This window comes from Coenobita brevimanus, chromosome 30, assembly GCF_032717465.1.
Source record: "Coenobita brevimanus isolate Jiangsu-jjx chromosome 30, ASM3271746v2, whole genome shotgun sequence".
Classification (NCBI taxonomy): Eukaryota; Metazoa; Arthropoda; class Malacostraca; order Decapoda; family Coenobitidae; genus Coenobita; species Coenobita brevimanus.
The window spans coordinates 41,892,217-41,919,837 of record NC_136983.1 but is presented as its reverse complement, the minus strand read 5'-3'; the positions used below and the strand labels follow the sequence as shown (position 1 = coordinate 41,919,837).

General features: G+C 40.0%; 1 protein-coding gene across 1 annotated transcript in view; it reads right to left on the bottom strand.

Annotated features, from left to right (window-relative positions):
* The window catches only part of l(1)G0196 (inositol hexakisphosphate and diphosphoinositol-pentakisphosphate kinase), a 475,031-nt gene extending 458,761 nt beyond the window's left edge, over positions 1–16,270 (bottom strand). Inside the window, exons 1-3 of the mRNA XM_080268869.1 lie at positions 16,220–16,270; positions 12,712–12,763; positions 8,298–8,442 (exon numbers count right to left, since the gene is read on the bottom strand). Of these exons, the coding sequence (XP_080124995.1) occupies positions 8,298–8,387 (90 nt within the window). The 5' untranslated portion in view covers positions 8,388–8,442; positions 12,712–12,763; positions 16,220–16,270. The remainder of the gene's footprint in view (positions 1–8,297; positions 8,443–12,711; positions 12,764–16,219) is intronic.
* Between the last annotated feature and the right edge of the window lie 11,351 nt (positions 16,271–27,621).

Genomic DNA, 27,621 nt, shown 5'->3' with positions numbered 1-27,621 from the left:
ATCGACCTCATTCTAACCCAGCCCACTACTATGACGGGGTTGAAAGGGCAGGGGAGACGCTTTACCAGTTCAGGTGCAACATCCAGCTCGCCTCGAACCCAAAAACGTGTTAGCATTTCACACATCGCCTAAATAACCCTCCCCCCCCGCATAAATTACTGTAAACTACGCTATACACTACTATCTACTACACCACACACCACAAACACACCATATTGCACTACACACACACACACACACACACAACGCTACATCACTCAGGACCCCACCCCAGCCCACACAGTAATGGAGTAATAAGGCATTTCCGCCATTTTTATCACAGGGTGTATTTTACCGTTTACACAACAAAACGGTATTACACCTACTGGTACTGAGTAAAGATCAGAGATGTGTGTCTACTGGACCATTTGCCGGGGCTCCCGGGGGAGTGCACTGACGCTCCAATGAAATCAGTTTTATACAGTATATATACATACCGGTATATATATATATATATATATATATATATATATATATATATATATATATATATATATATATGACACATTTCACATGGAAAAGAAAATTACCGGTGCTACGCCAGGTGCAATGGTATGGTACGGGAGGGGAGAGGAGGGAGGGTGATTGTGAACGAGCTCAGTGGAAGTTCCTGCCGTGGCCTTGTCAGCAGTGTTATCACAGATGTGCTAACCTGTATTCAAATAGTATCTTGAACTTTTTCCTTGAGTGCTGAAATCCCAGCAGAAGGTGACTAGGAAACCAGTGATATACTCACGACCATATTCTCGTCAGATATGGGGGCTTCAGAGGACCTCTTCCTTATTAGCAAGTTATTCTTCTATCAGGTATGTTGTTACATTCTTGTATGCTGTTTACAAGAAACATGTCGATATATAAATGTCAAATACAGTACTGGAAAAGATGACGCTGAAATATACAAGATAAACTGTTCAGGAGGAGGTGTCACAAAGCCAACGATGTGGACGACAGTGTAACCCCAAGGAGCACCATGCAAGGTAGAAGGCTCCGGTTGAAGGCACACCACGTACAGTTGTTAATAAGCGCCCAACGGCCACAACAAAAAATAACTAAATAAAAAGCCTAAACTGCTGTGAGACTGGAACTGGACACATAAAATTACATGACCATGGACAAGAAGCAAATTCTCTCTCTCTCTCTCTCTCTCTCGATGTGTGTGTGTGTGTGTGTGTGTGTGTGTGTGTGTGTGTGTGTGTGTGTTTATCTGCGTAACTATGTATGCCTGTCACACACACACAGCTAATTACCTATGTACACTAAAACCTCCAACACCCGTTACTAGCCTACATATTTATACAAACTGTCACGCTCACACGAATAACAAAAACTACCCAAGCCAGTCAGCTGCTACACTAATCCAGTACCAGCAAATGATTCTCGAGCCCTTTGTAATCTGAATATAATTATCTGGCGCTCGATGGAAAAAAAACAATTAAGTTGTCGGTGAAAATAAGGGCCGATAAACTACCAATCCCGTATTTTCTCTTTTTTATACACTATCAATCTATCAATTGCCAGACGCCTCAATCCCGTATGGGATGGCCACAAACAAACTGCTTTCCAACGCCACTTCACTTCCTTGCTCCCAGCTCACCCCCCCCCCCTCTCATATACCTCTCCACTCCATCCCTCCATCTCATCCTTGACCTCCCCCTCCCTCTAACCCTTTCCACTTCACTCGCATACACTCTCCTCGTTAGTCTCTCGCTCTCCATCCTCTCCACATAGCCAAACCACCTCAGTTTATTTCGCCTAACACTTTCTATCACATCCAAATCCACACCACAACGTTTCTTCACTTCCTCATTTGTCAGTCTGTCTCTCCATGTGACTCCACATGCTCCTTTCAATAACTCATTTCCACTGCTTTCCTGACTTGTGTCCTTCCAACAATGTCCAAGCTTCACTTCCATAAGTTACAGTTGGTATCACAATACATGGGTACTGTCATGCAGTGACTTTTTTACCTCCATGTTCGCTTCCTTGTTCCTTATCACTGCTTTCAAGGAACCAGCAACTTTTCTTCCATGTTGTACCCTTTCAAGCACTTCACCCTCTAAACTTCCATCCTTACTCATCACACTACCCATGTACTTAAACACATTCACGTTTTCCCTTTCCTCCTCATCCAGACTGACTGTACATTCAGTGACTTCACTTCTCTCAAAGGCCACAACTTTACTCTGCCCTACATTCACCTTTAGATTCCGTTTCTTATACACATTCCCAAACTTAATCACCAAGCCTTGCAGTTTCCCTTCGTCTTCACTCAGCAACACAGTATCATCTGCAAACAACAGTACAAGGAGTTTCCAAACACATTCCTCTCTAATTAGGGTCGCTCCAACATCCACTGCCCTACATTCTCTCTTTTATAACCCCATCCATATACAGACTGAACAACCATGGGGGCATGACACATCCCTGTTTCAATCCAACATTCAGAAAGAAATATATATATATATATATATATAGTAATTAAATAAATAAATAAATAAGTAAATATATATATATATATATATATATATATATATATATATATTGCCAGACGCCTAAATCCCGTATGGGGTGGCCACAAACAAATCGCCACCACGCCGCCCTGTCCCCCGCCATTTCCCTACCTTGCTCCCAACTCACACCCTCTTCTCTCATATCCCTCTCCACTCCATCCCTCCATCTCATCCTCGGCCTCCCCCTCCCTCTCCCCCCCCTCCACCTCACTCACATACACTCTCCTCATCAGTCTCTCACCCTCCATCCTCTCCATATGGCCAAACCACCTCAGTGTGTTCCTTCTAATGCTTCCTATCACATCTACAACCACACCACAATGCTGCTTTATATCCTCATTGGTTAGCCTGTCTCTCCATGTGACTCCACAGGCTCCTCTCATTTCCACTGCTCTCACTCTTGACTTGTGTCCTTCCAACAAAGTCCAAGCTTCACTTCCATATGTCAGAGTTGGTATCACAATACTGTCATGTGGTAACTCTTTCACTTCCATGCTCACTTCCCTGTTTCTTATCACTGCTTGCAAGGAACCAGCAACCTTACTTCCCTGCTGTACCCTTTCAAGCACTTCACCCTCCAAACCTCCATCCTTACTCATCACACTACCCAAGTACTTATACGTATTCACATTTTCCAATTCCTCACCATCCAACCTCGCTGTACATTCACTGACTTCACCTCTGTCAAAGACCATCATTTTACTCTTCCCTACATTCACCTTTTGATTCCGTTTCTTACACACACTCCCAAACTCATCCACCAAATCTTGCAGCTCCCCTTCATCTTCACTTAACAACACAGTATCATCTGCAAACAACAGTACAGGGAGTTTCCAAACACTACCCTCTCTCACTATGGCTACTCCAACATCCACTGCCCTACACTGTATCTTTTTTATTACACCATCCATGTACAGATTGAACAACCATAGAGACATGACACATCCCTGTTTCAACCCAACCTTCAAAGAGAAAAATTCACTCAGTTCACCATCCACACGCACTGCAGCCTTAGCACCCTCATACATACTCTTTACGGCATTCAACAACTTCCCATCTACTCCATATATTCTTAATACTTTCCACAATACTTGTCTATCCACCTTGTCATATGCTTTCTCCAAATCCATGAAGACCGCATACCGGTACAACTTCTTTCCCTTCTCTAGAAACTTTTCCACTAAAGATCTAAGAATGAATATCTGATCTACACAACCTCTTCTATTCCTAAAGCCTCCTTGTTCTTCTCCAACTAATTCCTTCCAATATATATATATATATATATATATATATATATATATATATATATATACACACACACACACACATATATAGACACACACACACACATATATATATAAATATATATATATATATATATATATATATATATATATATATATTTATATACACACACACACACACATATATATATATATATATATATATATATATATATATAAACACACACACACACATATATATATATATATATATATATATATATACAGTAAAAGTCCAATATTTCGGCATCCAAATCCCCGGCAAATCTGACATTTCGGCAGTTTTGAGAAATAGTCCCATTTACGAAAATCTCCGATCGTTCGGCAGATTCTCCGATTTTTTCGTCAGTCTTGAAATTCTCCATGAGGCTCGCCAGCTAGCTACCCGCCTTTACCCGCCTTAGTGAGTGAGATAGTGAAAGTGATGGAACGAGTCTACCACTGCCATGAAGCTCAGAGGCTAGCTCTTTCTCCTATAGCATAAAGAGAGGACAAACATGTAGTGAGTCTAGCATGGGAAAGAGAATCTGTTTCGCCATTCTTCCGAGTTGTTGCCGTGCTGCTGCCGACTTCTCTTGATTCTTCTGTGTGCTTTGTGAACTTCGTACCGAAATACCTCTGAAATTACTATTCGAGTGTGCTGTAAGCACCGTAACATCAGACAGGAGCTTTGTAACACCTGAGTGGACCAGCCGTGTGTTGTGAACAGTATAAACATCTTCTGCGTGCTTTGAAAATGGCCTCCACGTGTGGAAAGTTAACTGGTGTTAGCAAGAAGCGTACACATAAGATGTTGACTATTGCTCGGAAAATTGAGCTGTTGAAAAAATTAGAGGCTGGCATGAGTAGGAAACATTATGGATGAGTTTAACGTAAGCTCCTCTGCTCCCTCCTCTCCATCACCAACAGCAGTCTCTGAACCTCAAGCTCTACTGCCGCAGCAACAGGGAGAAGAGTCCTTAGAGCCTGTTGCAGGACCCTCTACTGCTGGGGACTTCTTCCAGCAGTAGCAGACTCCAATCAACCCCTTCTATTGTACATATGTAAATAAGGAACCTACTACTGTATAAGTTTAGGTAAGTGCATGTGAACTTGTAGGCCTACTGTACCATTACATTTATATACAGTATGTTCACTAATTTCTTTATTTTTCATATTCATGTATAGTACTGTATTCATTACAGTATTGTACAGTATCAAACAGTATACAGTACTCTCTCCAAACACATTTGTAATGATGTGAGTAATGATGATAGTGTTCACCGAAACATATAAGGTACTGAGTGGGTAGGGTTTTCGATAATTCGGCAATTTTGATATTTCGGCACTTGCCTGGTCCCATAGATGCCGAAAATTCGGACTTCTACTGTATATATATATATATATATATATATAGATATATATATTTAAGATATACACCAGGAAACCATTTACTACGCTAGGTGGTAACCATATAACCAAATTTTGGCGCCTGGTGGTTTAGTGGGTAATCATTGTGCTCCAATCAGATTGAGCTGGTGAAGGTTTATACCCAAGGGATGGTTGGGGTTGACTGCTCATGTATTGCCACTCAGGGATGAGTGAGGCTGGTCACTCTCATCTTAAATGTCAGGACCAACTGCCTAGCCCCGGGCTCCTATGCTCCTGGTGGGGCAATGTAGGATTGGATGATGGATATATACTGTATATATATATATATATATATATATATATATATATATATATATATATATATATATATATATATATATATACAGTATATAAAAACAATGGTAAATGGTAAAACAATGGTCAGTGCTCTTGAGAACTCTGCTTGCATCCCATTCCAAGGCCCATAGTCTATCTACAAAGTTACCCACTATCACTAGCTATGTCTGTATCCAATTCTCTAACGTAAGTATCAACATTACCTGATATTCCCAATTCCTCACATGCCTTACTGGCCAACTCTGGAAATGTTTTCCTTAAGCTGTCTCTCCCAGGTTCAAGCCCCTCTCTACTGGGCAGAAATGGCAGCCTGGGAACCGCAATGCCCTGTACCTTTTAGCACAGGTTCAAGCCCCATCTCACCCCAGCCCCACAATCTATGCTGGCGGAGCCCTTGTCATGCCTCCCCTCAAAAGATCAGACTGTAGCAGACATCTCTGATATTTTGAAACAGATCCCTGACATACTAAGGACTGCCTGCATTAGGGTAAGGGTAGTTTTCTATGTTCAGTACTACGCAGGGTGATCCATATATATACACTGTATTAAACAACCCAATTCTTGTGTGTTGCAGGGAAAGCTCAGTTACAATTAGCAGTGTCTACCCAGTATCTTCCTCTACTTCCTATATCCCTTTCTATGCTTTACAATGTTAGTTTTTATACATCTGTTGACTAACTGCTGACCATGAATGTCACAATGCAGCCAAAATACAAAGCTCCTCATGCCAATAAAATGATTCATCATATGAAAACTGAGATGTGTATTACCATCAGTGCAGCAAAAAAACGAGTAACCAAATTGCTTTTCATATACAGCACATATAGCTGTTAGTCTGGTTTTACATTTTTCCAAAACATGTGTAGATGTGTGACGTGAGCCAAAATATGCTAGATTTGGCACGTTTGGGCTTTTTACATGCCTCTCCAATACACAGTGAACTAAATGTGATTGCTCAGAATCCCACTGCTCATCTCCTACCTCCTCCCTCACACCAAGCCCATCTTTCATCGCAGTTCAACTTAACTAAATGTATTTATACCTGTTTATCAATGTGTGTTGTTAAGCTTCCTTATGAAAGCCTGGTACCTTTAAGGCCAATCTGTGGAAGGGAGGTGCAGGCTTAGGAGATTATCAGAGGTGGCTAACACTAGAAAAGACACTGAGTATACCCCTTTTTTCCCCATAGGGTTCTGTCTTCCATAACGTGATTTTCCATTAAATTCAGCATGTTGTTGACCAATCTGCCACATTATAAAAAAGATGACTGTATATGATCCATCCTGTATGGTCCTTGAGGTGGCTTTTCCTATCATTCAACACAAATCCTGACAACTTTGTACAGTATGGCTAAGAAAAATCACATCAGTTACAGTACATGGTTACAAACAATCCTATGTACTATATCCATTTCACTGCCTTTGACAAAATTAGCTACCTTAAGCAGATTAAACGCCATTTTTCCTTCTTTGAGATATAAAGCAATTACTCCTTAACTTATATGAAGTGCTTTATCCACTTTATTCTTCTTACATATGATTTCATTCAGTTCAAGGCAAGCTATTCAAGTTGGAAGAGTTAGGTACCGTATAGCTTTCATTATGTCCTTCAATACAAGTATGCCCTCGTAAACTGAATAAAACCACCTGGTAGTAGCAAGAATAATGCATAACATTACCATCACAGAGCAGAGACTTAAGGACTAATGTTAGTACAGCAGCTACTCACTTCATGTGGCTAACTCCACATCTCAATAATAAAGTTAGTATCATCACCCGTTGTCATGGAAGAGCTTGGCCATCCTTGTATTCTGCACCCAAGTTTTAGAAACTACTGGCCATATACTGTATTTAAAACTGACAAGGTAAGGGCAAAGACAAGTCCACAATTTCTGACAGTCATTTGTGGGACAGCTGGAGCATTAGAAGTGGTCAGTCTGTAGGCACATTACAGAGGGCATTCAGCAGAAAGGCAGTGAACCAAAGCATGCCATACAAGTATACCTCACTTAACAATGGGGCTGCAATGCTCCAAATCACAAAATTAAGCAATTCAGTGTTAAGTGTGCATGTTATAATGTGAATTAAATGGGAATACCGTATGTTGTTTGGGGTCCCACAGTTGGCCATGTGAAGAAATGCTAATTTTTCCTAATCCACATCCCAAACCAACCAAAATAAAGTTCACAGCCACCTAAAACACCACAGTTAGCATAAATCTCTCACACACACACACACACACACACACACACACACACACACACACACACACACACACAAACACACACACACACACACACAAACACACACACACACACACACACACACACACACACACACACACACACACACACACACACACACACACACACACACACACACACACAAAGACACCAAGTATTGTGATGGTAAAGACTTACCAGGCCAACCTGCACACACATTTACTCCCAGCAGCACAACTACATCAGTTATAATGCAAAATCACTCACTTATTTTCACCTGACTTCTTTCAAAATTACTGATTACCATATCTTTGCCTCTCCAAGGTATCTTTAAAACAAAACAGGGTTCAATGTAGTATTGCTGACTGAAAAATGGTGCCCCCAAACTGGTACCTCTACATTGAAATAGCATTAACCAGAGCACTGCAGAGTGAGGGACACCTGTACCATGGCGTTTCACAAATGGCTGTCAGACACTGGGGATCTGCATACACCTTACACCCTCTCAGTTTTAAAAATGCGTCCATACAACTGTACCGTGACATTAAAGTACGGGTCCCAGCAACAGTCCACTTCGCCAGGCTCTTTGTCGTAATCTGTGATGAGCACTTTGGGCAGGCCGGCCATGTGATGCTCAAACACCTACCAACCAACCAGTCACCTATGCTGAAACAGGCCAGGGCTGGGATTCTCCAACATTCGGTTTTGCAGGAAGAACAAGGGATATGGTAAGATACTGTACTCTCCTTTTCTTGTCCTTCTTGTAAAACATATCTTGGTTTTAAGGGTAATAATGTAGAGCAACTGAGATTTGTTTTTTGTCGCTCCTGCTAAAAGGAATCCTAATTATGGCAAGGCATTAACCCTAAGTGAATCTGGGCCCAGGTGCAGTACAATCATCCACTTAAGTCCTGTCACTTCTCCTGTTTCTTCCCCCTTGAATTTTGGGATTTTAAAAAAAATCCATAGGAGGAAAGGTGACAGGACTCATGTAAATGACTATACAAGGAGCAGAGGTGGGGTGAGGCATAGGTGGGTAAGTGTGTGGTGAGCGGTTAGAGGTGAGCAGGGCATCTTATGGTACTGTAATTTTAGACACACCATATTAACCCTTTCACTCTAAGGATGCTTTATTTCCAGTTAATATGCTAACACCAAAGACTTTATTCAGCTATTTTTTCAATGCAAGGAAGAAGGAACCACAGGCTAGTACCCCACTACCATTGATTGCAACAAGGAAAAAAAAATAATTATCTATTGCAGACACCTTAATCCCGTAAGGGGTGGCAACCTGCTAACGGACAGGTGAGTATACACCCGCCATAATGGAGGAAGGATGCAAGCAGACGGTCCAGAGTAGCAGTGACCACTGACGTTGCGAAAGAACAGAGATGCAACAGTGCAGTGAAGAGAGAGAGAGAGAGAGAGAGAGAGAGAGAGAGAGAGAGAGAGAGGCTGAAGGGAGTCAGCAAGAGAAGCGGAGTTAAGACAAAAAGCCTCTGACTCCACCCTCTTAAGAGCTACAGTATGTGTGTGGGAAGCCCACCATACATGAGAGTTGTACTCCACACAGGGGTGAATAAAACCCCAGTTTAAAGTCAACAGCTGTGTGGTGGTAAAGAGGGCATGGAGTCACCTTAGCACACCTAAACTCTTACAGCACATTTTCCAAGAAAGGGAGGCTAATATGATCTTTCTACGATAAACCCAGAGAGAATGAAATCCCAAGAGTGCTGAGAGATGATGCAGGATTGATATATCTTGCAGTGACGAGGTTAATGAAGGTAGCATGATACAGTATGTAATTCCTGAAGTTCAGAAAGTTCCTCCCAAGCTGAATAAATCTTTCTAAGGATGGCAAGAATGAAACTGAAAATACATCATCAGAGTGATGGGATTAACAACAGTACCGTAACAGTGTTGCTTCTGTAGCTAGGTGTTCTTCCAAACTGTTTTGCAATATTACTAGTACCATTCTGTTTTGAACTGTGATTGTATTCAGTAGCTACTGTACCTGTACGTATGCTGCTCACAATTTATTTGCTTGGTTATTTACATAACTTCATTCTTAAGCACTTCATGACAATAATGTAGTTTATATTTTATAAATGATATCTCTTGACAATTTTCTTCAACTAAGGAAAGACATCTTGTAATGAAAGGATTATTGAAAGCTACAGTACCCCGAACCCTCAAGTCTGACCAGAGTTTTAAGCTGAATAAAATCGTTTTAAAGTAGTAAAAATAAAATAATACAGGTAGGCATTGCTGTAGAGAAGGGGTTAAATGAGAAAAATGGCACTGTACGTACTGCAAAGTGCACTGTCCTGTATTTTATGAAGAGGAAAATCTTCTGAAACATGGGTGCTGTTGTTCTTGTTGTTGTGGCCACAGGCTCATCTGAAATGTCAACGCAATGGACCTCAGGCTTAAGCTGCCCTCCTCTGCAATCCACTATCTTCCTTTCTGGGGATTCGAATGACCATACAGTGGTGCTGGCTGGTTATATCAGTGCCACAACATGAAGGTGTCCTTCTTCAGCACCAATGCAAGTATGAAAAGTGCTATACTGTACCGGTACTCTGTATAACTCATTGTATGGCATAACCTTACTGTGTATGGTATACATTGAGCTGGGCCCAGAACTGCCACTTCATATAACAGTAGGGTATATTAAAAAATTAACACTGCATCTTATTAATGTACATGTACCATAGTCATAACTATAATTAAACAGATGAAAAACTGTACTGCAATGTTCATATCAAAGCAACAATAACTACTGTAACCTACAAACAATAATCATATTCCGAAAATATAATAATAATTTACAGTATCCTAATCATGCAATAAATCATATATATATATATATATATATATATATATATATATATATATATATATATATATATATATATATATATGTATATATATATATAATATATATATATATATATATATATATATATATATATATATATATATATATATATATATACAGTACATATATATATATATATATATATATATATATATATATATGTACATAAATATACAGTATATATATCATCATCCGGACCTCCTTTACGACCCTAGGGCAGGATGTGGAGTAGCAATGTCCAGATAGCCCAAATTTGCCCACTCCAATGGGCCACACTTCCATCCACTCATTATTCAAGCCCACGGAATCCTGACTCGATCAAACATGCCAAAAAGATTCACCACATTCTGTATCTTCACATAAAACGCATCCGATAGAGTCCATCCGAGCGCTGCCATGTTAAAAAGAGGTGCCAAATCCATGATCATGCACTTCTTCAAACAACATTCATCCAACCAGCTCGATCTCGTCAGTTTCCTAGCCTCATTGACTTCCAAACCTCTCTTCCTCACACACTCATCCACCGTATCTCTCCACCTTCTCCTTGGCCTACCTCGCCTCCTCCCTCTTTCAAATTCACTCAGATATACCTTTTTCACTACTCTATTGTTATCCATTCTCTCCACATGACCAAACCATCTCAGTACACTCTCTTCGATTCTGGTGTCCACAGACTTCCTCACTCCACATCTCTCATGAATCACATTACTTCGTACCCTTTCCACCCTCTGTACTCCATATACATTCCTCAGCAGTCCCATCTCCACTGCTCTTACTCTTGACTTTTCATTTTCATGCCACACCATAGTCTCACATCCATATGTTAATGCTGGACTGGCCCTCCTTCATGTAAGTCTCATTCAGCTGCAACATGCAAGTCTTTGTTTCTTATCATGGCCTTCATTGCATCAGCTAATTTTCTTCCTTGTGACACTCTCTCTCTCTCTACATATATATATTTTACTGTGATGACACTTTCAACTGCACATAAAATATAAATATAACAAAGCATACGATACTGCTCACAGGCCATGTTTTAACAGTGCCTCACTATTTTACATTTAATATACTACAACAAACATCATAAAGTACAGTGCAGTATAAGTTTCTGCAGCAAGCAGGTCAATCAAATGTTAATGATATGCTACATCACAGACAGCATTACACTGTTCGTGACAATTATGCAACAAAAAAAAACTATCACTATAATTTCTTTGTTAACTCTAAGAAAACAATTAAATGATACAAAATTGAAATGGAGACTTTCAGAGAAGGAAAAAATAAAAAAATAAAAAAATGAAACGGTACATAGCACATATACAGGACCTCTGAAACTTCATTAGCTACTTAATCCATTTTCTGAGGCTTCATGGGAAAGGCACAATTGTGTCCTGTTGTTAATCTCAATGCAACCTCAAAAATGTTAAGAACACTTAACACATTATTCTAAGGAGAAACTGAGCTCTAACTGAAACAGACCTACAGAGAAATATAAAAAATCAACTCTGAAAAAGGACTCCAATGTGTTTTGATTTTATAATACAAGAATTATTGCTACACGAGTTAAATGCAGTAACAGCATATGCATAGCAGACTGTATTTTATTAAAAAGTCAGAAAAACTGTAATATTAGGCCTTAAAAAAAAAGTTACAGAAAACTAGAGCAACAAAATTTTTACAAATGCACTGGCACACATAGCTTACAAAGCCACTAGTGCGCATGCACGCACGCACACATGCACGCACGTGCACACACACACACACACACACACACACACACACACACACACACACACAAAAAGCTTACAATACATTCTATCTCCAGTTTCATCACAATAATATGGTATCGGTAGATACATCAATTTACAATATGGCAAACAGTATAGCGTACCAGTACTTAAAGTAAATATCCTTTCAGAGCAGGATACTTCAGTTTATAAAAATCCAATGCAGAATAAAACATAAAAGTGGGTACAATATGGATACCTAGAATCGCAGCTGAACTGCTTTAGGCTAGCTAAACAACATCACATAGCTACAACCATGGACAGTACTATGTACGGTACTTACCGGTACCCTTCCTCCACGACTCTGTGCTTTTTTCACCATGCCAGCATATCTCCTGAAATAATGATAATGTTAAATAGTTGCTACAGTACTCTAACTTAAAAATGTATTTGTACAGCTTTGGTATTGCATTGTAAGGATGCAATGTTTCAAAAAGATTAACCCCTTCAATTTACGAACACATGAAGTGAACACTTGCTGTTTGCTGACTGAGGAATTACACTGACAGGGAGACTTCAAGTAATGCTGATGTAGTGCAAGGCCTATCATCTGAGATTAGGCTAATTAAGAGACAGTTTGCAGCATTACTGGTAGTCTACGCTGATGATGCATAAACCTGCCAGTGGCTAGTTATTGCTGACAGTGGCCAAGATGCTAAAAGCCACTGGTAATTTAGATATGAAAATGTTAATTGAGCAACTGTAAGGGAAGAAACAGTACTAAAAGACTGGCTGAAGAATGTGACTGAATGTGTTTTATCAAAAAGGCAGTGCAGTGGACACAGGCAGTCCAATACACAGCACACAATGAACGTTATGGAAAGGATAAATGAGAGCATAATTACAGAGAAAATGAGCAGCTATAAATAACACACAATTTGGTTTTATGCTTGGAAGAGGAAGGACTGATGCAACTGTCTCTCTGGTGCACCAGAAATATGGTATCACAGAAAGAACAGAAAACTATCCATATTTGTGCATCTGGAAAAGACATTTGACGAAGCCTTGAACACAGTACCATAGTAAATTGGAATAGCACTGATTAAGCAATGTGCTGAGGAAAAGACTGTCAGGTTGGTGATGAAATTGTGCAAGGGAGCAACTATGCCTGTGAGAGCAAGTGGAGACTAAGTGAGGAATTCTCGGTCAATGTTGGGGTGCACTAGGCTTCCATGGTGAATCCATTGCTGTTCACCCTGGAAAATGAGGCATTTTGATGAGAGTTTAGCAGGTCGCTCCCTTGGGAGGTTATATAACTTGATGATTTGGTACTGTATTAACTGCTGAAAGGTTCCAAACCAGAGAGAAATTCAAGATGTGGAGTGAAGGGATAGAATCATAGGGACTGAAAATTAACTGCTACTGGTAAAACAATGAACATGGACAGTAGGTGTATGGGTGGTAGCCTAATGTCATGGAGCAGGATGTGTGACCCTGTGCTGTGTTAACAGGTACCACTACAAAATTAATAGATACAAATAATTCTGGGTCCACCAGTTAATGCCCTTGGTGTGGTATGGTGTAGGAGGATTATTTAATGCATATGGTTTGGTGTGAAAGGATGGTACAGGTATGATGTGCTGTGTACTGTGGTTTCATTAACTTGCTAAGCCTACGTGAGTGAAGCACCTAGCACCTGGATAACACTGGTGACACACTAAGCCACTCCTAAAGATGATCCCATACCTAAAGGGGACTCAGGAGGCATTCTGTTCTGTATACAACTTGTAGTGGGTGGGTCCACGAGAGGTAGTGGTGTTAGTTGTTGACAACATACGGTGATGCAAGAAATTTTCAGCGCATGGCTACCTATGTGGTGGTGTTCAAACTATTGATTACAGAATGGATGGTATTGTGTGGGGTGACAGCTGACTGGACTGTGTGGAATAATTCTGTTTGCCCACCCAGGGAAAAAGCTAAGTGCACGAGAATGAGCAAAGGCTACTTCCACCGCAAAGATGAAAAGTGGATGGAAGAAGTTTATGCAGCTGTTGCCTCTCCTGACTATGAAGTGGCTATTCTTTCATGCTAATGCTAGTCTCTATAAAATGTGTGACAAATGTCAGCTATCCTATATGGCTGTGAAACTGCCACTGAGCGAGGAGGGCACAAGCAGACGGGAATGTACATACATGAGAATGTTGAAATGGATAAGTGAGGCATCACTGAATGACAGAACTCAGTGTAGTGCACTGCAAGAGATTTGGCATATGAAATATGAAAGTGATGCTAACAAGTAGATTATGATGGTTTGGACAGGCTGAGATGGAGGAGGAGTGTGAATGGTTAAGGAGTCATTGGCATGAATGTGGTGGGCAGGATGTACAGAGGAAGACTGAGGAATATGTGGGATGAAGTCCTGCACATCACACATCATGTACCTTAACACACCCAGCTAGAAAAGGTGGAGGCCCTACGGGGGTTAGGATGAAGAGGACATGGAAAGGCCACCTCAACCCCCACCTCTCCTGAGACCCTCTTGAGCCACAACTCCACCCAGAAAAGGTGGTGGTGGCCTTTCAGAGTAGAGATAAGGAGGGGATAGAGGTTGGTCAGGCCACCTCAACCACCACCTCTCCTGAGACACCTCAGCTACAGCCACAGCTGGAGAAAGTGGTGGGGGTCCTTTGGGGTTGGAGGCAAACCTGCTTATAGAGTGATACCCTACAGTGGTGAGCAGGCTTGAGTACAGCTTTGATTAAGTGGGTCCATATTGGAAGGGCCTATTAGCAGCAGTCAAGACAAAAAGCACTTCCCCAGCAACTGAAGAGGTAACGGTAAGACAGCCCAACTTGGTGCCAGTCCTAAGTCTGGATAAATGGGGAGGGTTGGTGTCAGGAATGGCTTCTGGCCATAAAACCTGCCAAACCAAAATGGCAAATATACTGTATACCGGTAAAACCAAGATGGTCTCACAGTTACATGACTTGAGTTGTATGATGAAGATTGGTTAAACACATCAACCTCTTAAAGTGGGAAAACATGGAATATAAAGAAGAATAATTAAATATAAATAATAGTACATCACTGGACTGAAGGGGTTAATGACAAAAAGAATGTTAAAAAAGCAACCTATTATGAGGGCTGAATATATTTGTTACTGGCTCCACTATGAACTCTGTATCATGCACCCATCAGCAGAAAAATCAGGAAACCCTGAAAGAATAATCACGGATTACAGTACCTATTTTTCATGCGGTACTACTGTATACAATGTATTTGTCTCAAAATTATAGTACATCTTTTTCTTCTATAAACTCTCAAACTCAATTTCCTTCAGATTAATTTTGTTTGTTTACACTGGAGTCCCAGGAAGTGGACACCATTTTCACTGCAACACCCAGAGATGCTAGGCTTGGTTAGATACCGTATGATGTTTACATGCTAAGTTAAAGAAATGTAGATTAGAAGTTTCAATACTCATTATTTACTCATCAGGTGTTAAAAATTGTGAATGTTTTACCCTTCACATTCACTCAACATTGCAATCCTGCAGACACTGCACATTTTACATCTTTTCACTACAAGGTCTTCTCTCAGCTCAACATTATGACGGTCTCACAAAGGAGCTGATACTGATACTAACTTATTCAATAAGACAGAGCTAATGCAAACTCATGAAACTCGCCCACCGGCAGCAAAAGAAAGGGATATCATGGTACTGATGGGGTTTAATCAGAGCATTAATAGTATTTGTCACCTCCAGATGATCCAGTTCTCAGTAATACCAAAGTTCGTTAAAGGTCAATAGGCTAATAATTTAGCTGAGTTTCATATACCAAGATACTCACCAGCGCTTTACAAACACTCTCCTTTGGCTCAATTTTATCTGCAACAATTACATTAGACACAAACACTTCACTAAAATACCACAACACTAACAACACCGCAACAGACGACACAGACTAGCCCATACTGTCAACATGGACTGTAAACGCACACAATTTAGCAATATTATAATAAAATTTGTGTTTTTTTATTCACTAGACGCTTTTATAAGTTCTTTTCATTCATAGGAAGAGAGATTGGAGTAGGGGCTTAAATTACGTGTAGGTCTGGATATTTTGAGCGATTCAGAATGACAACTTATGCTTTTAATAATATTTTAAAGTTTATACACTAGCAACATTAAAACAATTCTGTGAGCATTCACTAGGAGTAATAAGTCCTTCTACCATCTAAAAAATATATTGCTCTCTCAGATAAGTGTAACAATACGAGATACATTCCCAACCTTTTACACTGCGGTTGGCAGCACTGGATAAACAAATCAACAAACGCCTCGGGTACAGTGCATATAGAACGCCATCACTGACTACAAATAAGAACAAAATGAAACCACACACATATGTACGATAAGCTGCTTCAGGCATTCAGTTCCAGGCAATGCCTTAAAGTAAATAAACCTGCAATACTAGGGGAAACAAGGTAAATTACTTGGAGAAAATTCTCGCCGGTGTACTCTAAAAAGCTTTGGTTCCCCTGCCTAATCTAACATTTTCTGTAAGTTCAAAGAAAAAAGAAAAACGTCTCCTTTGAGGTATAGCTCTGTCGTTGTTCTATTTTGCCCTTTATTTCCCGATTTGTGTATATATACTTGTTTTATTCTAATCATTCCTACTCGGTCTCCAGCGACATGGTAAGTAAACAAGTTGTATGACCGAGTATCTAACTTAGGCCGGCTACACACGCTCAGTTTTTTGCTCCGGTTTAACTGTGCAGGCCAAAACTGCGGGTAAAACGGAGCGTAAGGATGAGGAATTATCTGCGCAGTTTTAACTATCCAGTATCCAGATCAAAATCTTGGCCTTAACGATATCCGTCAATGACAGAAAACTTAAATGAGCTGATTTGAACTGCACAGTTAAACTGGAGCGTGTGGAGGTAAATTTGAAAGTTTGCTCAGTCCGCACGCTTGCGCAATTTTTCAAGGGCATTTATAGAGGAATTTATTGAACTATACAGAGCACATGAGTTTTTTTGGAAAATTAAAAATAAAACTACTGTGACGGAGACCAACAACGATTAGCTTATGAGAAACTCATTGAAAAGATGAAAGAAGCTTATCCAAAGGCTGAAAGAGATGCAGTTGTGAAAAAAATAAAGAACCTAAGAAATGCTCACAGAGGGGAACTAAAAAAAAAAAAAAAAAAAAAAAAAAATGTCAGATTCTAAAAAGTTTGGGACAGGTGCTGACAATATACAGTACAGTACTGTATATACTCCCAGGCTGTGGTACTTTAACGTGCTGAGATTTTTGATGGACCAAGAGACTCCGAGTGCATCAACGTCGAACTTGGACAGATAGGAGAATCAAGAGCCTCGGTAAGTTAAACGTTTCATCGATTGTTAATGTTTGCTTTATTCAGTGATAATTAGGAGTAACATATTAGATAACACTGTGTAAATTACTCCTATCGCTAGATCATGAGAATGCTGAGAATAGAGGATAGTTTGGTGCAAGGGAGATTGACGGAAAAAAATAATGGAAATGGTATGGTCCTTTTACCCTAACTTGGCTTAGAGTTTCGTCTCCCCTTTTCTTTCATGTGGCCGAATAAGACAATACTTCGGCTCTACATCCTTCCCATATCACTTCTTCGTGTCTAGTAACATAGTCTAATGCTAATCCACTGCCACAGCTGAGCATCCAGGATGGAGAGATTGCAAATTAAGGCCAAGTTAGAGTAATATCGCCATACTTTGTATAAATTCTGTATAAAACGATATTAACCAGCAACATCCATAAATAAATTACTAAGGAAGAGACTGACGAGAATACGGGCCTTTGTGTTATATTCTTCTGCCATTAGATAACAGCTTCATGGCTAAAATGGAGCGCAAGTCTGTCACCTACGATCAAAATGACTAAATTTGGCTGGTTTCATCTGATGGAGGTATAGGACGGAGTCCTCTTGGTTACTATAGTCAGTTTGCTTTTATTTGATGGAACTGGGCCGCTTCCACAGCTTGCATACTGAGTCACGGTTATGCAGACGCTCTGACAGGTTAGTGTAGCAGGAGCTGAGCTGTGACAGACACACTAGACGTCAGGTTGTATAACACCTCCAACGACGTCTTGACAGTATTGATCGTAGGTTTTGTCATACTCCCTTGGTCTAGTTTCTTTCTAACTGTTACTAAATAGCTGGGAGAGACCCAGGAGGTGATCACGTCTTGCATGTGTCAGGCACGTTATGCTGAGTTAACAAATACCCTGATTCGTACACAACAGGAACTCTGTCAACACTACACTATATTGGCAGCAGGAACTCTCTCAGCAACTGTATTATACATTAGTTATACATCTAGGCATATACATAATTCATATTGATGTCATACACTTATACACATTACAGTTATATGAAATTAGTTAATGGTCGGTGGACGCGCCCATCATCTACTAACTCAGTGTAGTGGTACACTATTTCAATTGTGCATTGAGTGACAAGACAAATTATTTCCTGTAAACAAGGAAATCATTTAATAAGCTGGGTGGTAACCTTATAACCAAACAACACGTGTTCCCTACGTGTCAACAAGTGGGTTGGTTGAGGGTTAGTGCCACTCCCCGGAAAACAACTAACTAAAAATACAAACAAGAAGCCTCGGACCAGGATGGAAAAACAGGTGACGACCAAGGACCGGACAAAGGACACGATATGGATTACAACATGGAATGTAAGGGGTGCGAATGATGAGGTTATAGAGGGAGAGATTGTCCAGGTGCTTGAGGGTGCAAAAGTGGACATATGTGGATAACTAGGACTAAATGGAAAGGTGAGAGTGTGAAAGAGTGGGAGTATGGATGGGGTATGCAGAAGTAGGCTATGTGGGAATGAAAGGACAACAGAGGGAGTATGTATTGTTGTGTGCAAGAGATGGAAGGAGAATATAAGAGAGGATGGATCAGTTGGGTCATGGATTGTGTGGGTAAAAGTGAAAGTAGGAATACAATCGTGGATGATCGTCTGTGTATATGTGCCAATGCAAGATCTTGCAAGCAGAGTGAAAGAAGAGTTTTGGGCAAAAGTAGAAGCGTGCATGGAAAAGTCTGGGAGGAACGATGGTGTTTTTGATTGGAGACATGAATGGAAAAGTTGGGAATGTGAAGGTGGATGGAGTAGTGGGGTGTGCCGGCAGAAGAGGATGAGAAATTGAGAATGGCAGTGTTTCAGTGGACATTTGTGTGGGGACGGGGTTGTTAACGGCCAATACGCCGTTTAGACACAAAATGATCCACAGGTATGCATGACGAATGATGAGAGGGATGGGGGTGAATCCCTTGCGGGATTAAGGCGTCTGGCAATAGATAGAAATTCAATTAACCTTACCGTTGTTTTGAAGCTGAATGAGTTCTTGGTTGTTAGTCATATCAACCCTATAGTCTGACGACTAAACTGGAGGCTAGGAATCATTGTCAGGTCTGTCTGGTTTCGTCTGACGGAACTGGACCACTTTTACAGTTGCACGAAATCGTCTTCAACTCCCTTCAAAGTCGGTGTGCTGTCCTAAGCCGCATATACACCTTGTAGGAGCAAGAATAAAATACGAATGACTAGCTAAAGGTGTTAGGGTGCTAGTAGTATGCCCCTTGATATGCTTGTGAATGTTGACACCCTGTTTGCACATACCAATGGTCTATACTGTACAGTGTCTTAACACACACACAAACATAGCCAACTCAAAACTGTTACTATGAATCAGTGATCTGTACAAAGACTAAATAAGGCGCACAAACAACCAACGTAAAACTGTCACCATGAACCAGTGATGTGTACCATCTCTCTCAAGCACAAATAGTCAACGCAAAACTTACTTTCCATTACATGACTCACTATGCACACCCTTTCCCCATTCGTACTTCGCCAGCATGAGGAAGGGTTAATTTTTCTGGTTATTAAGTTTACATGGTGGTTAATAAAAAGATAAAATACATCAAGAGTTTATTGAAGCAGAATGTGTGGAAGAGCTGCAGGAAAATTAAAACAAATGAAGTGCTGGGTTTGTTGACATAAAATACCACTGCTTTAACGTGCATATAGGAATTTTTGTGTGCATGCCTATATCTCCATTAATACTGCTAGAAAAACACACTTGGCAGCCATGCTAGGGTGGCTGTTAACCCTCTCATTTTTATGACAACTTCATCTTGCTCTTTCAACGGACGGCAAACGTTCTGTTCAGCTAGAAATGAGTACTAGTTAGAAGCCATAGACTTATGGTCGCACGCTTAAACACCAAACCGCTGAGTTGAATGCAAGGTCCCCATTATTTACGACAATTTCTGAAGTAAGTGGGTAATATGAAATATATTTAGCCCTCTTGTACGGTCGCTGACTGTACTAGGTAATGTGGGATGCAGGCTGACCATGCCTAACAACTACTAGTGTTAAATAAAAAATATAATATTATAGGTTTGCATTCTTCTTTGCGATTTAAGGTTTAAACATACGGCACTTAGAGTATTATTATTATTATTATTATTATTATTATTTTGTCTGAGCATCAGTCATAGGAGCCTGAGCTAATAGTACCAACATTAACCAAACAAGACTGAATAATACCTGTGAAAATTAGCGAAACAAAATTATTAGTGATAATTTACAGCTTAAATCACTTGATATCAGCCATACTCTTTTTAAGTTGGCTCAGAGTGATTAGCATCATATTCTAGCGCTAATCAGCTGTTACAACTCATCACTGAAGATGGAGAGGTGTCACTTCTAGAAGTTATAGTTAAAAAACAAATGCCACGGCTCGACTAGCATTTCGTGACTGGCATCGTAATCTAGCATTAATCAACTGCCACAACTCAGCATTGAAGATGGAGAGATAGCACTTTTAGGCCAAGTTAGAGCAGACAAGCAAAGTACAAGATCCTTTATGAATATAGCCGTCTGGTGTCAAAAAAATAAAAAAATAAAAACTGTAATAGCCAAGTGGACAAATTCCCAAGACGAACAATAACCCATTCACAACAAGGGCGTCTTTATTACATTACTGCTACAGCTATACCCACCTTCTGGAATCTTGTCTCTTTAGTCTTGCCCCTTCCTGGAGGCATGGTCCCGCCCTTCCTCACCCGTTCTACTGGCCATGGCGGTACGATACCCTCATGCTACTGGGTGTGGATGTGGAGGGGTGGGACTGAGACAAGATGCCTGGCAGAGGGCATAGATATTTTTCACCTCTTACTGAAAGGGCCTGAAATATTGCTAGAGGAGCTCCGTGAACCCCTACGGTAGGATGACGTCTGTTTCATTCTTGATACAGTCAGAGGAATTTATTTTGCTTCAGGCTGACCTCTTTTAACGCAGATGCTAAGAACACTGCACACCGCCTTTCAGAGCAATGTCTTTTCTTACCTTCTCACACCAAAAGATAATTTTTGTCCTTTCGTATTGAGAATGCGTGAAATAATCCCCACTTAACCTTTCACTGCCCCATGAAATATTGCTTTTTCTACTACCAGGCGTTTTTGCTGACCTTATCAAGGGCCTTTGGTAATGAAGAGGTTAGGAAACATCCCTCGTGGTGAGCTAGTTTATCATTTGAATGATGTATATTTTTAGGATGTTCCCGCTAACTCCAACCGATCTTAAAGAAGTTGTAGGCGCTGAGTCACGTGGGATGAAGGTTGACCACATCCAGTGAAATATGTGATGAAAGTAAAGCGTATTCTGGCTTTTCCCCCCTCGCTGCAGAGACAGCTTTTAACTGATTTAAACCAATCTTTATGGAAGGACTGAGGAGATGGCAAGAATAAAAGTAATTCGATCTTGAGAGGAATCATTCAAAGGTCAAGGCCACAGGGAAAGGTCGAATGCCAAGGTAACAGGGCAAGATGGGTTCAGACAGTATTAACATGGCAAGCCAAACTTGATGGAAAGGCGAGAGCGAAGTGCTTCAGTTTTGAGGTTTAGACTCATCTTGGTGGGATGGCTCAGTTACGACAAGATGAAAGTGAGTATATTATTTAGAACACTCAGTTAAAGGTCAAGACCATAGGGCAAGGGCAACGTCAACTTGCGTGTCTGTGTGTGAACAAAATAACTAAAGCAGTTTTGATCTGATCTGGATCAAAGTTAGTGGATGAATCGATGATTGTTCAAGAGGTTGACCTCTTTTAAACATCAAAGGTCAAGGTCACATGGCAAGGTCAGCCTAATTTTGTTCCGATGTTGACTAAACATTGTACAAAGGTTCAAGCTAAAACAAGGGTAAATAGATTCGATTTTGAGAACCCTCAGTGAAAGGTAAAGGTAAATGGAAAAAGTCAAAGGCAAAGTCAGTTCACTTTTGATCTTATTTGAACCAAAGTTGGTGGAAGGGTTAAGGGCCAGGCAAGAATGAAATAACTGGCGTGATCTGTCGAGCGTCAGGAGCACAGATCAAAATCAAACATTCGGTGATAGGAAGAGCCGGAAAAAGATCAAATAAAAAAAATATATAATGACCTAACAGGTGGCACTGACATGAATGAACGAAGGTGCCAAATATTACTTGAAATGACCAAGTGACTGTGATGCATAAATTGTAGCTAGACCTCCACATCACACAGACACTATCCTTGTACGTCTGAATATTTCTGTTGTTTAATGACAGCAGTAATAAAATGAAGGCGGGGAAATATTGAGGTCGTCAGTTGATGAACAAAAAGACCTAATTAGTCTCTTCAACATGTCTGAATATCACTGGCATTGGGGTGGTTGGTTGTATAAGTGTCGTTTAATGGCCTCTGACACACCAAGTCATCGTCGCCCCAAAATACGACTGTAGTGATCCAGGTCATGTACGTCGACAGCTTCACCCACACGTCTACGTCCTCGTTGGTCGTGCTCAGCGGGTTGTATTTGGCGGGCTGTTTTGGCGCCTTCTTCTTCTTCTTTTTCTTTTTCTTCTTTTTCTTTTTCTTCTTCTTTTTGTCCTTGCTTTCATTGCTATCCCTGTCTGTGTTTGTGTTGTATTTCTTGTTAACACGAATCTCTACGTCTGTGTCTTCTGCTTTGTATTTTCCAAGGGCTTCACTGTCTTCCTCCGCGTCCTTATCTTTCTCAGCGAGTCTGGCTCTGCTTATGGATTTGTTTTGATCTGCGTCTGTACCACTGTTTTCATCATCTCTTGTCTTGTCTTCGTCTTCGTTTTCTTTATCACCAGTCTTTTCGCCATAGTATTCCTCGTATTCGTAGTCTTTCTCTTTACGTTTCCTTCCCTGGTCTGTCTTCTTTCTTGTATTCTTGTCTTCCTCATCACTTTCTTGATGTTTCCCTTTTCCTTTTCGTCCTCGCTTAACGTTCTTTCTTGCTTTTGAGGTAGATTTGTGTCTCCTTTCGTGTTTCACTTTCCTTGCGTCTTTATCCTCTTTTCCCTTCACAATCTTTCCTTGTATCTTCTTCCTAGACTTGCCCATCTTCCTGCCACCGGCAATATCCTTTCTGTGAACCGATTTTTCGTACGTCCTTCTTTTCCCATTCCTTCCTGAGTATTTCTTAGCACTCCTCGATTTGGAATTAATGTTGGAATTCTTAACTTTGTCTCCCTTTCTTCTTGGGTGTTTGCTAGATTTCTTCGACGTGAAGTCAGGGTTGGGATTCTTACTTTTGCCTCTCTCTCTCACCCTCCTCTCACTTCGATTCACCTCCCAAGGCGATGAGGAATACTGAACCTGAGAAAAGAATCATACAACTGAGATTTTTTTTTTTTTTTTTTTTTTTTTTAGCTTTTACGTAGCAGAAATGTTATCAGAAAGTGCTATATTTAATCCTATGTATTCGAGTTTCTGAGACCTGTCTCGTCAGTTGGAAGCTCCCTAGCACCTTTTCCTAGGCGGTTTATTTTGCTTATTACACCTGACTGTCGTCTTCTGTGTTACATAAATTGTTCCGCTGTCGCTATACTCTGTGAGAATAACGAACAAAAGGATATTAACTACACATCCAAAAATAAATCGCTAAGGAAGAGGTGTTAGGGCGCTTCGCTAACAAACGAGAATACGAATCGAGTCTGAGTACCTGGCAACTGCGTGAGCCAAGATGACAAAGTATAATCAATTTAATGCACAACAAAGCTCGAGAAAAAAAATGTGTAAATATGAATAGTGGCCCGATTAAGGGAAAATATCAAGCATTCAGTGGCTGTATCAAGGAAGATGAAGGAATAAATAAATAAATACATACATACATAAATAAATCTCGTACACAACTAAGGCTAAACAAACTTCGTAAAAACAGTACCTTTTCGTCAACTTCTCTCACATGACGTTTTCTTTTTCCCGCCATAATCCTGCACCCGGGAACAGCCTGAAAGGGGTAATTAGTGTAATCTTAAACCCATTTCTATTAGTGGTTTATTCTTCCTAACTCGAGATCATTTTATTCCACGATTTTTTTACAGTCGACTGATGAAGGCAATATTTAACTTATCCTGTTTGAAAAATCTCTCTAAGCTTAATAAAAAGTTTGGAGAGCAAAAACTACAAAAATAAAAACGTCACGGGTCTGAAGGGGTTAAATTAACGGGTCTGAACCTGGATGGGGCGGGAAAACGTAGGAAAAATAGAGATTGCCCTGAACATTGAGTGTGTGTGTGTGTGTGTGTGTGTGTGTGTGTGTGTGTGTGTGTGTGTGTGTGTGTATGTTCTTACCTAATTGTTCTTACCTAATTGTATCTTTACAGGAATGAGTCAAGCTCGTATTGTCCCGTGTCTTAAACCATATTTATTGTACATATCCTTAAATTTGTGAATTGTTTTGGCACACACTATTTCATTCGGTAGTGCATTCCATTGATCAATTGCTCTGTTTGGGAAACTGAATTTCCTTACGTCTTTATCACGTCTCTTCTTATGCAGTTTTTTGCAGTGTCCTCTTGCTGATGCTTCTCCATATGTTAAGTAATCATTTATGTCTATTTTCTCCTTTCCTGATATGCACTTATATAGCATTATCATGTCACCTCTTTTCCTTCTCTCCTGTAGTGTTGGTAGATTCAGTCTATTTAGTCTTTCTTCGTAGCTTAGGTCCCTTAAGCTTGGTATCCATCTTCTAGCGGCCCTTTGAACTTTTTCAGTCTTGTCTATATGCTTTTTGAGATGAGGACTCCAGACTACTGATGCATATTCCAGGGTTGGTCTAATGAATGATGTTATTATCCTTCTTAGCATGTCTTCATTTATGTATGTGAATGCTATTCTCATATTTGCAAGCAGTGTATACATGTTCCGTACCTTCTCGCTGCTGTGGTCAGCCGGAGATAGTCTGTTATTGATAATCACACCTAGGTCTTTCTCTCTTTCTGATGTGTATAGGGTTTTATTTCCTAACTTATAATCCCAATCAGGTCTTTTTCCACTTTTACCAAACTTGATTACATGACACTTGTTCACATTGAATTCCATTTGCCATGTACTACTCCATTCATGAAGTTTATTTAATTCTTCTTGTAGCTCCCTACAAGAGTCTGTGCTAATAATTCTCCTTTGTATTTTTGCATCATCTGCAAACATATTCAGATAGCTCTCATTTCCAGTGTTACTGTTTATATCATTTATATACACTAAAAACATGATTGGTGCCAGCACCGAACCCTGTGGTACTCCACTAGTCACTTCTTTCCATGATGAGTAGTTTCCTCTTAGTACTGTCCTCATTTCTCTTTTTATGAGAAAGTCTTGCATTCAACAAAACAGTTTGCCTCGAATTCCTCCTTGATGGTACAGTTTCCATAAAAGTCTTTGGTGTGGTACTGTGTCAAAAGCTTTCTTGAAATCTAAATAGATACTGTCCACCCATCCTTCCCTTTCCTGTATTGTGTTTGTTACTCTGTCATAGTAGCTCAACAGATTAGTAACACATGATTTTCCTTTTCTGAAACCAAACTGTCTTTCTGTTATCATACTGTGTTCTTCTAGATGATCTACCCAGGCTTTTCTTATAAGTTTTTCTAATACCTTGCTTACAACACTGGTCAGTGATACTGGTCGGTAGTTGAGAGGATTTTGTCTATTTCCTTTCTTGAATAAGGGGACTATATTTGCTTTTTTCCAAATATCAGGTAGTTTCCCTTGACTCAAGGATTTCTTGAAAATTAAAAATAATGGTTTACTTAACTCCTTTGCACATTCTCGTAATACCCAACATGAAATTTCATCAGGACCACTTGCTTTTCCTCTGTCTAATCTACTTAACTCCTCCTGTATTACTTTTTCTGCTATTTGTATATCTGGTAGTATGTGTGGACATGCGTGTTTCACATAGTCCCTCTCAAAATTTTTTTCTTCTGTAAAAACTAATTGGAAATTCTTATTTAGTGCTTCACAAATATCTTTCTCTTGTGTATAAGTGATTCCCTCGTCCGTAATGGATTGTATTATATCTTTTACTTTGGTTTTGCTTCTGATATAGCTGTAAAACAGCTTTGGTTGATCACTACTTTTATTTATTATATCCTCCTCAAACTGTTTTTGGGCTTCCCTCCTTATTCTTGTATAGCCGTTTCTTGCCTGTTTGTAATTATTATACGCCCTTTCACTATTGTGTCTTCTGTATCTATTCCACAACAAATCTCTTCTTTCTTTTGATTTTTTACATTCTGTATTGAACCATTTCTGTATTTTCTTATCTGCTTCTTTGTGCTGTGGGATGTACTTCTGGACTCTTATTTCATAAAATTCACAGAATTTTTTATATACAGCGTTTAAATCTTGTCCTCTAAGCTCATTTTCCCAATCAACTTCTAAGAAATACTTCTTTAGGTCTTGATAATTTCTCTTTTTATTGAGTAGGCTCTTTTTGTAACTGTCACTGCTGTTTACTATGTCATATGCTATCCTGAAGTTATAATTTAGTACTGCATGATCGCTTTTGCCGAGTGGAGGGTGATATATTAAACTGTCAATGTCATTTTCTTGCCTAGTAAATATTAGATCTAGCACTGAAGGTACATCAAGTCCTCTTTTTCTGGTGGTTTCCCTCACATGTTGCGTTAAGAAAAACTCTTGTACGAGATCCAGGAGCTTTTGGTCCCAACAGTTTTCTTGGCTATTTATATCTAGAGTATTCCAATTTATATTTGTATTGAAGTCCCCAGTTAGTGTAATTCATTCCGATTTCTCTTCCATTTTATGTAGCAATGATCTTATACTCTGAATTGTACTCTCTGCCAGGTCCTCATATTCGTCTCTTTCCCATGT